Raw genomic sequence first — 13,128 nt, forward strand, 5'->3', positions numbered from 1 at the left:
ACAGGCAATGTAACTAGTGAAGCCTAATTAGTTATTACCTGCTTTTGTTAATATACACTGCTCAAAAAAATAAAGGGAACACTTAAACAACACAATATAACTCCAAGTAGATCAAACCTCTGTGAAATCAAACTGTCTGGAGTCCACTGATTGACAATCAATTTCACATGCTGTGCAAATGGAATAGACAAAAGGGGGAAATCTTTGGCGATTACCAAGACACTCAATAAAGGAGTGGTTCTGCAGGTGGGGACCACAGACCACTTCTCAGTACCTATGCTTTCTGGCTGATGTTTTGGTCACTTTTAAATGTTGGTGGTGCTTCCACACTTGTGGTAGCATGAGACGGACTCTACAACCCACACAAGTGGCTCAGGTGGTGCAGCTCATCCAGGATGGCATATCAATGCCAGCTGTGGCAAGAAGGTTTGCTGTGTCTGTCAGCGTATTGTCCAGAGCCTGGAGGCGCTACCAGGAGACAGGCCAGTATATCAGGAGACGTGGAGGAGGCCGTAGGAGGGCAACAACCCAGAAGCAGGACCGCTACCTCCGCCTTTGTGCAAGGAGGAACAGGAGGAGCACTGCCAGAGCCCTGGAAAATGACCTCCAGCAGGCCACAAATGTGCATGTGTCTGCACAAACAGTTAGAAACTGACTCCATGAGGATGGTATGAGGGCCCGATGTCCACAAATGGGGTTGTGCTCATAGCACAACACCATGCAGGACGTTTGGCACTTGCCAGAGAACACCAGGATTGGCAAATTGTGCTCTTCACAGATGAAAGCAGGTTCACACTGAGCACATGTGAAAGACGTGACAGAGTCTGGAGACACTGTGGAGAGCGATCTGCTGCCTGTAACATCCTTCAGCATGACCGGTTTGGCAGTGGGTCAGTAATGGTGTGGGGTGGCATTTCTTTGGAGGGCCACACGGCCCACCATGTGCTCGCCAGAGGTAGCCTGACTGCCATTAGGTACCGAGATGAGATCCTCAGACCCCTTGTTAGACCATATGCTGGTGCGGTTGGCCCTGGGTTCCTTCCAATGCAGGACAATGCTAGACCTCATTTGGCTGGAGTGTGTCAGCAGTTCCTACAAGATGAAGTCATTGAATCTATGGACTGACCCGCCCGTTCCCCAGACCTGAATCCGATTGAGCACATCTGGGACATCATGTCTCGCTCCATCCACCAACGTCACGTTGCACCACAGACTGTCAAGGAGTTGGAGGATGCTTTAGTCCAGGTCTGGGAGGAGATCCCTCAGGAGACCATCCAGCGTCTCATCAGGAGCATGCCCAGGCATTGTAGGGAGGTCATACAGGCACGTGGAGGCCACACACAATACTGAGCCTCATTTTGACTTGTTTTAAGGACATTACATCAAAGTTGGATCAGCCTGTAGTTTGTTTTTCCACTTTAATTTTGTGTGTGACTCCATTTCCAGGCCTCCATTGGTTAATAAATTTGATTTCTATTGATGAGTTTTGTTTGATTTTGTTGTCAGCACATTCAGCTTTGTACAGAACAAAGTATTAAATGAGAATATTTCATTCATTCAGATCTAGGATGTGTTATTTGAGTGTTCCCTTTATTTTTTTGAGCACTTATTCAAAACTCAGTTCTCATCAAATTTAAATGTGCAAAACAAAATCATGCTCTGCCAGTTACTGACATAAAACTTTACTTGTACTCTATATATAAAAAACATATTTACCCGTGTAAATTGGAAAGCTGAAAAGCAATCCAAACTACTTTTGCTATCTATAGTGAATTTATACATTGTTGTATTAATCAAAATGTTCGAGTGAATCATGCATACTAACTTGTTTGCTGCAGTGCAAGTCCCTGTCTTTTTAACACACCTTTATATTAATAATAAGGTAAACACTACTTTGAGACATGTGTTGTCAATTCAAAGAATTGAAATAATATAGTGCAGCTGGTCACTTAACATACAGACATCAATATGTGAACATATCTTTCATGTTTTGTGTGTTGAGATTAGGAACAAGCATAGATAAACTTGAGATAAACATGGTGGAGGTTTAATGATTAAAACAGAGGTCTTATAGAATCTTCACAAGGAGAACAGGATAAAATGAGGACAGGCAGAGTAACGGGGGGAACCAGCAACCAACAATGAAAACCAGTGAGCTTATATACTTAGGAGAGAGTGGAGAAAGACATTGAATGTTGGTGAGTTAATCAGGGGATTAGGAACAGCTGTGGAGGAGAGCAAACAGGCAGACTGAGGGAAGATGAATTAACACAAAGGAAGCTTAACTAGACACAAAGGAACTGACACTGACCAAAGAGAAATCAATTCAAATGCACAAAGAACAGAACACAAGAATAAACTGTGAAGACTAAACACAAAGTAAAGTAAATATGTAAAGTAATATGGCAATATATTACTTCGAAAAAAAGTATGAACAATTTTGCGAGGCATGTAACAACACAAAGTAAGAAAATCATTGTCATGCATTGTTTTTTTTAAAACCAATTCAGCAACTTTCAGTTTGTCAAATATTCTGAGATCTACTTATCAAATGTTTGGTTTTCTTCCCAGACAGAGGCTTGTCATTCTGCCACTTGCTGTTTAACTGGTACAATAAATAGATTGGCACCAGTCTATTTATCAAGCTCATATGCTGTCATTGGAGCTTGTAGAGATGTGAGACTAAACTGACTAAACATATGCTGATCATACCCACGGCCTGCTTAATAATTTTAAATATATCAGATACACACAGTGCAATTAAGTTATGCAAACCGAAAGTGAACATCGGCAGCCGGAAACCATCTTAAGTGAAAAACTGTCAAAAGGTGTTGGAAGTTTGTATAAGTTAGGGTTTGAATGCTAATTTGTGGTAGACCATATGGAGGCAGCCATAGCGATGTTGGTAGGTGACTGGAGCTCGGAGGGCAGCGAGAGGGTAGTGTTATTGGACCATGCTATCATTATAAACAGTCATCTAGTTATTGTTTCTGATGCTTATTAAGCTCCTCAACAGATGGACAATAATCTGGGCCATGATTACCATGAGAGGCAATGGCCTGTAACTCATACTTACCCACCAAAGCTCATCTGGAGGACATAAGGGGACATTGGACCGCTCTGACCTCAAACACTGTTTCCAGTGTGCCAGACAGAAAATATGGCATTTACACATATGCATAAAAAGTGCTTCAGCGCTGATTTTAAAAAGGTCCTTCTGCTTTATTGGCCTGTTAGATAAACTCATCTATTGACACTGTTTACCTATGTAAGTGACATTTCCAAGTTTATTTAATTCAGTCAGTTACTAGCAATTGAGATGACCTTTTAATGGCTTCACAGGCTGGAGCCTATAAATCTCAGAGACTTGCCAGTTTTATAGGCATTCAGTAATCGCACAAGGCACTATTGATGAAGTTGTTGTCTGTGACCACAAATCCTGACATCACAATGTCTATGTAATCCTGATAAAGATATATTTCTGAAATTAAAATTGATGAAAATGTGGCTCAGGGCCACTGTAATCTTCCTGCAAGCATTTACTATACTTTTTTACACAAAGAACACACTGAGTCTAGTTACTGTCTCACAGAATGTGATAGATGCATTTTGGTTTGTTTCTAGTGGCTATCTGGAGGAAATATATGGGAGTTATCAATCTAATTATCTGTCAATATGATAAATATGCAATTTGCATTATCTGCCTTCTCACAAGCTGTACATGTCAAAGCGCTTTCATCAAAACATTTTATGTCCTTCTAGACCAAATAAATTGACTAAGATGTTTTTTAACCCAATAGCTCCTAATCCCATTAATTAAAGCATTTTTAATCTATTATCTCCTGGATAAAATTCTCTATAAACACTTAGCTTACTCAAGCAACTGTCTTTAGTTTAGTGTTTATGCATCTCATTGACTTTCCCAGCTTTAGGTATTCCAGGAAACAGTGAAATCCATCACACAAATAAGAGAGATTTTATTTTATGGAACAGCTACAAGCTTTAAACAATGTGATGATTCATTTGTTCTTGATGTCTGTGCCTGCATCCACTGTAGTATGTTTAAAAGTTGATGACAAAGTGCTTTGAAGTAGCTCATCATCTTCAGTCAGCAAGTTGAACAATATAAAGGGTAGAGACCATGTTTTATACAGCCTTTAACATGATTCACAGGCTCAGATGGAAACAAATTGATTATATCATGCACTAAGAAGGGGGGACATACATCTTGAGATCTTTTATTTACAGACGAGCACTCACAAGCAGATGTTTGACAGCAAAGACCATGAAACTCCAGGTATGCTGCTTTGATAATTGCTGTTTTTAAGACCTGGGGGAAAACACCCGACAAAATGGATGTGTTTATTATTTGAATCAAATTAGACGCTATGTTAGGGAAAACTGTCTTACGGAAAGCTGTGGGTAAAATATCAAGACAGCAGGAGGAGGAACCTAGTTGATGTAAGTTTTTTAGTTGATCTGGTAGAAATGTACTTGTGTAAAAAATTGTTTATGTTGGACACGGCATTGCTGGTGGACCTGATATTGATGTACAGATCATTCTTCTAATTTTTGAATATTTTTAGTAAAGAAGTTAGCAAATTAATTGCAGGCCTTGTTACAGTAGAGTTCAGATACTATAGACACAGGAGTGTTTGTTAATCTGTCAACCGCAGTAATCAAGGCACGGACTTTTTTGTTGTTGTTGATGATTTCATAAAAGAAAGATTCCCTAGCGTTTTTCAGTAATAAGTTATATCTGTAAAGTCTCTCTTTATAGATGTCATAGTGAACCTGGAGTCCATTCTATTGCCACCAGTGGCACATTTCTCCACAAAGATTTTTTCTTACTAGAGAAAACTTTCACCTTAATAGGAGCAATGGAATCAATAATGTCTGAAAATTTTGAATAGTTATCTTCCTTTTCAGTTACTGATTTATTGCATAAAGTGGAACTGAAAGAGTATATTTGGTTGAAGGTTATAGTTGCACTGTCCTTAAGAAGGTGTTTTCTTATAATATCTCTTTGGCTAATGGAAAATGAAAATGATGCTTACTAAGATAACTGAAAAGTGTCAGACAGGGCGACGTCAGTTACAAAGACCTTGAAAATGCTCAAACCCTTAATGATAAACTCCATGTTCATAAGGCACTTGGTGCTGTGGGCATCTGAGGGCATTCTTGTGGAAGCACATGTGTGTAAAAACAAAAATTTCAGCAGACATCACATGCCACAATGCCCCCTTCCTCTAATTTCTGTGGCCTGCCCCAAGGGTGCAATAACAGTTTATTACACCGATCCTCACTTTATGACCCTTCTCTACCTCTACTCGCTCCCCTCTACCCCAAGCTAACCGTTATTGAAAACACCCAGGTCTGCCGTATATCATTCCTGAGCACCACAGTATGCTATGCGCAACAAAGCCAATCAGCACCTGTTCATATGGGTATTGTTCAGGTCACATTGGACTGACTCCACTTATCCAATATCTGTTTCGATGTGGAAGTATTTAAACACAATCCTATTTGTTTTTACTGCCTCAGTTGCCCCAAGGCTGAATCTTCTTCTTCTTTCCCCCCACATGTGTATGTTGTGTAATTGCGGGGGGAAGCAAATGGAAATCAAAATATTCACACATTGCCACATTGCACGTGTATATGAGTGTGTGTCTGTGGGTAAAGAGTAAATGAGGTTGGCCTACATTGTTGCAAGCGTAATACTACAGAGCATTTGGGTTGAATAACATTCAGGAGAATAATAAACATCATTGAAAGCTATGCATAGTTCATGGTAGCATGTTAAAGGGATCTTGGATTAAAATGCAAAGTATCAGTAAAGATCTTTCAAGGTAGAGGTGTTCAAAGAGAGGAGTAAAAGCTCAATGGTGACAGTGTGACATTACTCAGGGAAGGACCTGTCACCCCTTTGCCTTAAGGCAGGCTTCTCTGTCAACCATGAGACTGTGTATGGAAGAAACCACAGTTCCACAGCAATGCAAATGAAACTTGCAAATGTCTTATCTTTACCACTTAACACTTATAACATTAATTTGGATAAATCAGGGAATTTAATAATTTTTTATTTAACTAACATATTTTTTAAAACTCCAGTTGTGTATTGGTCTTAGTATCTTTCAGACCTACTGGCGCAGAAAACACTTTAGGGGGGGAATTTTATTTATTTCATTTCTTTCATTTTCCGAATGCGCCACTCAATTCACCAGGTTTTACCAGGTACAATGTTTGATGGTTAAATGGTTGAAGACAATAAAATTATTCATCTCTTTGACTGAGTGATTTGAAGATAAAAACCTGGAAGTTTAAAACATGGAAGTTTAATTATTACATTTACTGAAGTATATATAAAGATGTAGGCTACTGTAATAGTTTGCGATGTACTGTCAGGATTTAAAAATGTGCTTTCCTTTATTCAATTAATAAATACTTTGTTTCTATTTCTGGGTGCTGGCTGTGGGTCCTATTAAACTGAGAGATGCTACTGTAGTGCTATTTTCGTTCAGTTTCTATTTTGTGTATGGTTTGCTAATTGGAAACACAAACTCTAGTTTGCAATCATTTAGGGCATGGAAAGAGTTGCCTGTTTCTGTACACTAAGGCTTTTTTCAAACCTACCCAAGTTTAAAAGGTACCTTGTTGACTTTGTAAAAATCTGTCAGACCTTACTCACATTCAAGACAATTTTAGTTTGTATGTGCTTTTTTCAGTCTGTCTCCTTGTGTGCAAACATATCTTTTTACACAAGGCTAAGCAACACTGGCTGATTGAGCAGATGGTTTGTGTTGTATTGGGTGTGCAAGGTGTCTGATAGGTGTAACTGCTTCTGTTTAATTACTTGTCAGATGAGCAACCTAGTTAGCCATTAACAAGATCTTATCTAGCCTGTGGTGCCAAGGTATGCTACTAGAAGGTGGAGGGACATCTTGCATGACTGAACATTCACAGCGTGCTTGACTTTTGTTCACATTATCACATCTAATCTAAAACTTAGCACTTCTAATCCATCTATTAATGTAACTCTCAATTGTATATTTTTTCTCTATTGCTGCTGTTTTCATTTGCTTTTTAAATAAATATCTGGTTGTACAAGTAACAATGTTCTATCTGCTTACACATGTTGGTATTTCATACTTTTTTGACAAATCAAAATCAACACGTACCGTATAATGCAGTTTATATAATATTATCCTATCTCTTTGTCCATGTCTCATGTTTTCTAGTCTGTGCGGGCACTGAGAACAAGCTAAGCACTTTGTCGGACCTGGAGCAGCAGTATCGCACCTTGAGGAAATACTACGAGAACTGTGAAGTTGTCATGGGCAACCTTGAGATTACAAGCATTGATCGTAGTCGAGATCTGACCTTCCTCAGAGTAAGGACAAGACAATAAGATGCTGTAAACTAAAACATTTTGACATGTGTTGAAATATACATAGATCTAATGCAGAGTTGGAGCCTTTGGCTTTTTAGTCTCCTCTTTCTGTAATGAATATTCATTGGGTATAAATGAGCATTTAGGCAAGTAAACAACATATCCATGCTGATTGGTGAATTTACTTCTATGTGCCTTTATTTGTACACTAATATTACAACAATGCCATATTAGATTTAAAAAAAAGGAAGCAACATGCACTGCTTAATTATCTTGGGTATGAGTGAGAACAGAAACTTCATGGTCTTCTGAAGCTTTGTTTCGACTATGCAATCCAGAATATTTTTCCCTTAGACCTCAGTTATCTGGAACCTTCTGTTTTACCCTGGCTGTCAGTTGTGTGTGCTTCTGTGAGGTAAATAGGCCACTGATGCTGAGAAGATCCTCCGTTCGCAGGAGTGTTGCTGCTTTAGTGATGTGGGAGAGGGACCACTGTACACTGAAGCAGCAGGGTGCAGAACGCTAATAGAAACAGTGGAATCAGACCAGAACAAAACAATTATACTACAGTGTTAATGGTATAAAACCTTAGTAAAGTCACTGTCTTGAGTGAAAATGTGTCAATAGAATATATTATATAATTACTTCAAAGAACATCTTGCCAAGTGTTGATGTAGACAGGAAAACGCTCTCATCTCCAAAATAAAGTGCTGTGATTTTCAGTTATAAAACTATTCCTGTAGATTCTGTCACAGCAATTACACTTTGCAAGTGATGTAAGCTCATGCCAGACTCTAATGAAATGTCTGCAACTAAGTCCTAAGAAATCAGTACCACACCACACCACATACACACACACACACACACACACACACACACACATCCGTGTTTTACTCTTTAGGACTTGCCATTGGCGTCCATTGACTTTCATTCATTTTCAGTCATTTATATGGCCTAACCCTGACCCTACCCCTAACCCTAAACATTTTCAGTGCATACCTAACCCTAACCTAAACTCAATTCACACCGTAGTCCTAAATCTAACCCCTAACCAAAAAACAGCATTATAAAAATAAAAGTGTCCTCCCTTTACAAAAATGTCCTCAGTTTGCTGATAAAATCTTACTCAGCAGCCAGTTCACGAACACACACACACACACACACACACACACACAGCAACAGCATGCCTTGTTTCTTTCAATGTTGACACCACTTAATGGTACACGATTGAGGGGTGTTTGGTTCATTTAAAAGTTTATCGTCGAGCAAAAAAACATAAAATATTCAAACATTACCAGTTTCTAATCCAATCTTACTTTATTTATAAAACACTTTAAACATTTTTAAATCCCAAAGAGTTAGAAGTTCATATGCTATATTCCTACCAGGATGCTAAAAGTGTCAGTCTATGCTTAATTTAATACATTAACTTTATATTTCCATGAAACATAGCTGATTACAGTCATGTATTTGAATGTAAGCACTGTAAAACACTGCAATATTGAACATGGGTGACTGGGTTTAAATGCTGCCTTTGCAAATTCAAATACCACTTAATACCATTTAATAATTTAAAGTTTATAGAAAATACGAACTATAAATGAGTTTTAACTGGGAGAAGACTGAAACAAAATGGTAGGGAAATTCAACTAATATGAAATGGTACATATCATCCCACCACAAAACTCAGCCATTGGTTAACAGTCTATCCAAAGCATACTACTCCAAAGCATACTACCTTGTTTTGTTCAATAATCTGCACCAAGATTAATGTTAATTGAAAGTTTAATAGACAATCTAATCAGAGGTAAACATTCTGCGTTTTTGCACCATTGTGGTCTGAAGCATGGAATAATAAAAATACCAATAACTTCAATGTTTTCATCATTTTTTTTTAAAGAAAGAAAGACAGAACATCTTAACACTAAATTGTACTTTTCAGTGCTATTCAGGAAACAGTTTCATGGAAATCCAACTCCATTTTATTGAGGCCTGAGCTCTAACTTGCTAATGACAGGCTAGGAGGTCATCACCGTGAAATTTGTTAAAGAAAGAAACCATAGTCTACATGTTTGGGGAAATCAGCTTCTCACATTGACCTTTGTCAGACCTCTACTTCCAACAAACACAACCCTAGACTGTGCTGCCTGTACTCTGAACTGCCGACACCATCTAACTCCAATTGATTTCAATCTTACTGGAGGGCATGGGAGCTCCTGTGGTGTTACATTAAAGTGCTGACTGCATTATTGGGCCAATATTGCTGTGAGAATGAACTGGGCTACTGAGGCTTTGCAAAGAAAGGAAGTCTAAACCAAAAATCAAGTTCTGTTCTTGTATTTGTCTCTACAACAGTAACATAAAGTTAATATGGAAGGATGGTTTGTTTGTGTCAAGTAAAAGTAATGGGCCAAGCTGTATCTTTGTTCTGTTTAGTGTTTTATGAACTAAAATATCAAGATTGATCAAAAACATCAAAACAATGCAGTCATTAGATGTTTCTATTGCTCAAAGCAATTCAGCAAACACCCCTGTGAAACAAAACCGAGATTTAAGAAAGAGGGACCAATGGATGGTTAAGTGCTACCATTAGACTCCTGAAGAGGCAACTGGTCCCACTGACTTACAGGTCCTTCTCAAAATATTAGCATATTGTGATAAAGTTCATTATTTTCCATAATGTAATGATGAAAATTTAACATTCATATATTTTAGATTCATTGCACACTAATTGAAATATTTCAGGTCTTTTATTGTCTTAATATGGATGATTTTGGCATACAGCTCAAGAAAACCCAAAATTCCTATCTCACAAAATTAGCATATTTCATCCGACCAATAAAAGAAAAGTGTTTTTTATACAAAAAACGTCAACCTTCAAATAATCATGTACAGTTATGCACTCAATACTTGGTCGGGAATCCTTTTGCAGAAATGACTGCTTCAAGGCGGCGTGGCATGGAGGCAATCAGCCTGTGGCACTGCTGAGGTCTTATGGAGGCCCAGGATGCTTCGATAGCGGCCTTTAGCTCATCCAGAGTGTTGGGTCTTGAGTCTCTCAACGTTCTCTTCACAATATCCCACAGATTCTCTATGGGGTTCAGGTCCAGAGAGTTGGCAGGCCAATTGAGCACAGTGATACCATGGTCAGTAAACCATTTACCAGTGGTTTTGGCACTGTGAGCAGGTGCCAAGTCGTGCTGAAAAATGAAATCTTCATCTCCATAAAGCTTTTCAGCAGATCGAAGCATGAAGTGCTCCACAATCTCCTGATAGATAGCTGCATTGACCCTGCCCTTGATAAAACACAGTGGACCAACACCAGCAGCTGACACGGCACCCCAGACCATCACTGACTGTGGGTACTTGACACTGGACTTCTGGCATTTTGGCATTTCCTTCTCCCCAGTCTTCCTCCAGACTCTGGCACCTTGATTTCCGAATGACATGCAGAATTTGCTTTCATCCGAAAAAAGTACTTTGGACCACTGAGCAACAGTCCAGTGCTGCTTCTCTGTAGCCCAGGTCAGGCGCTTCTGCCGCTGTTTCTGGTTCAAAAGTGGCTTGACCTGGGGAATGCGGCACCTGTAGCCCATTTCCTGCACACGCCTGTGCACGGTGGCTCTGGATGTTTCTACTCCAGACTCAGTCCACTGCTTCCACAGGTCCCCCAAGGTCTGGAATCGGCCCTTCTCCACAATCTTCCTCAGGGTCCGGTCACCTCTTCTCGTTGTGCAGCGTTTTCTGACACACTTTTTCCTTCCCACAGACTTCCCACTGAGGTGCCTTGATACAGCACTCTGGGAACAGCCTATTCGTTCAGAAATTTCTTTCTGTGTCTTACCCTCTTGCTTGAGGGTGTCAATAGTGGCCTTCTGGACAGCAGTCAGGTCGGCAGTCTTACCCATGATTGGGGTTTTGAGTGATGAACCAGGCTGGGAGTTTTAAAGGCCTCAGGAATCTTTTGCAGGTGTTTAGAGTTAACTCGTTGAATCAGATGATTAGGTTCATAGCTCGTTTAGAGACCCTTTGAATGATATGCTAATTTTGTGAGTTAGGAATTTTGCGTTTTCATGAGCTGTATGCCAAAATCATCCGTATTAAGACAATAAAAGACCTGAAATATTTCAGTTAGTGTACAATGAATCTAAAATATATGAATGTTAAATTTTCATCATTACTTTATGGAAAATAATGAACTTTATCACAATATGCTAATATTTTGAGAAGGACCTGTAGATTAAAAAAGGTTTTAGGGGTCTATGTTTATTTATTTCTGCATCTGTATGTGTTTGGGGAGGGGAATATGAAATGGTATTGTAGTTCAGCTGCACAGAACCAATATGCACTTTGAAATATCCTCAACTGTGCATTAGCTTGCATTTGTCTTTACACCATGCAACTTGTGTTACATAAAGTGCACATTTGCAGGATGAGGTTAAAAGTCCATTAGTACAAGCCTTTCTTTAGATGCTGACATTATACTAGTCATTTACAAAACATCTCCCTGTGGCATCAACTTGCCAAGGTTCTCCACCTTTTCATGGTGGGCAATTAAAATGGGTTAATTGAAGATGCTAATTAGGAACATGAGGTGCCAAACAGCAAGGGAGCCAAAGGGCAGGGTGCAGTATGTATTTTTAGGAAATATTATTATTATTATGATAAGAGACATTAATAACATTCCTCCCATGGGAGGGAAAAATAACCTTGAGGAGGAAAAAAAGAAGTGAAGGGAAAAAAAGAAAACTATTGTGCTGGAGCTTACCATACCACCTGTCTTTGGGAGGTGATTGAAACTGATGCCTGTGCATTGGCTCCTTTTGAAGATAGCCAAGAGATTGATGGCTGCCTCCCAAAGCCCCTCAAACAGCTTTAGCAGTAAACAGAGTCCATCTTCCAAACTGCCACCACGACAGATGAATCAACGCTTTCACAGTGATTAATAACTGCATTTCAGCACACAGGCTTTTATTTCTTTGCACATATGCACATTGTTACCAAGACTCCGGCAGTCAGCTCTAACTGTATGTATGTAAGAATCCATATTCTCACTTCTTTGAATATGTTTCCCATATATTAGGCAAGGAACACATTTACATACAAAAACTGGAAGTGTGAGTTATTTCCACCTTAAATTTATTTTTGTGTGACACGTCTAAATGTGGCAGAACAAATTTAAAAGAATGCTAGTTAGATTTTATCTTCTTTTTATCAGTATACAAGAAGAATAGTTTATTTTCTACTTTGCTCCTGTTAGGGCCTTCTAATTTGACAATATTTTTTAAGCAGGTCCAGTTTTATTCTTATTCCCCAATTCTGGCTTATGTTTGCAACATATACTCAATGGCAATCTTATTAGGTCTACCTGTTTATATACAGGTCCTTCTCAAAATATTAGCATATTGTGATAAAGTTCATTATTTTCCATAATGTAATGATGAAAATTTAGCATTCATATATTTTAGATTCATTGCACACTAACTGAAATATTTCAGGTCTTTTATTGTCTTAATACAGATGATTTTGGCATACAGCTCATGAAAACCCAAAATTCCTATCTCACAAAATTAGCATATTTCATCCGACCAATAAAAGAAAAGTGTTTTTAATACAAAAAACGTCAACCTTCAAATAATCATGTACAGTTATGCACTCAATACTTGGTTGGGAATCCTTTGGCAGAAATGACTGCTTCAATGCGGCGTGGCACGGAGGCAATCAGCCTGTGGCACTGC

The 13,128-nt window shown here is 38.8% G+C and overlaps 1 protein-coding gene across 1 annotated transcript in view; it reads left to right on the plus strand.

Moving 5' to 3' along the window:
- Positions 1–13,128, plus strand: part of LOC124871474 (receptor tyrosine-protein kinase erbB-4-like) — a 473,669-nt gene that overhangs the window by 213,928 nt on the left and 246,613 nt on the right. Inside the window, exon 2 of the mRNA XM_047370794.1 lies at positions 7,239–7,390. Within this exon, the coding sequence (XP_047226750.1) occupies positions 7,239–7,390 (152 nt within the window). The remainder of the gene's footprint in view (positions 1–7,238; positions 7,391–13,128) is intronic.

The sequence above is a fragment of the Girardinichthys multiradiatus genome, chromosome 7, assembly GCF_021462225.1.
Source record: "Girardinichthys multiradiatus isolate DD_20200921_A chromosome 7, DD_fGirMul_XY1, whole genome shotgun sequence".
Taxonomy (NCBI): domain Eukaryota; kingdom Metazoa; phylum Chordata; class Actinopteri; order Cyprinodontiformes; family Goodeidae; genus Girardinichthys; species Girardinichthys multiradiatus.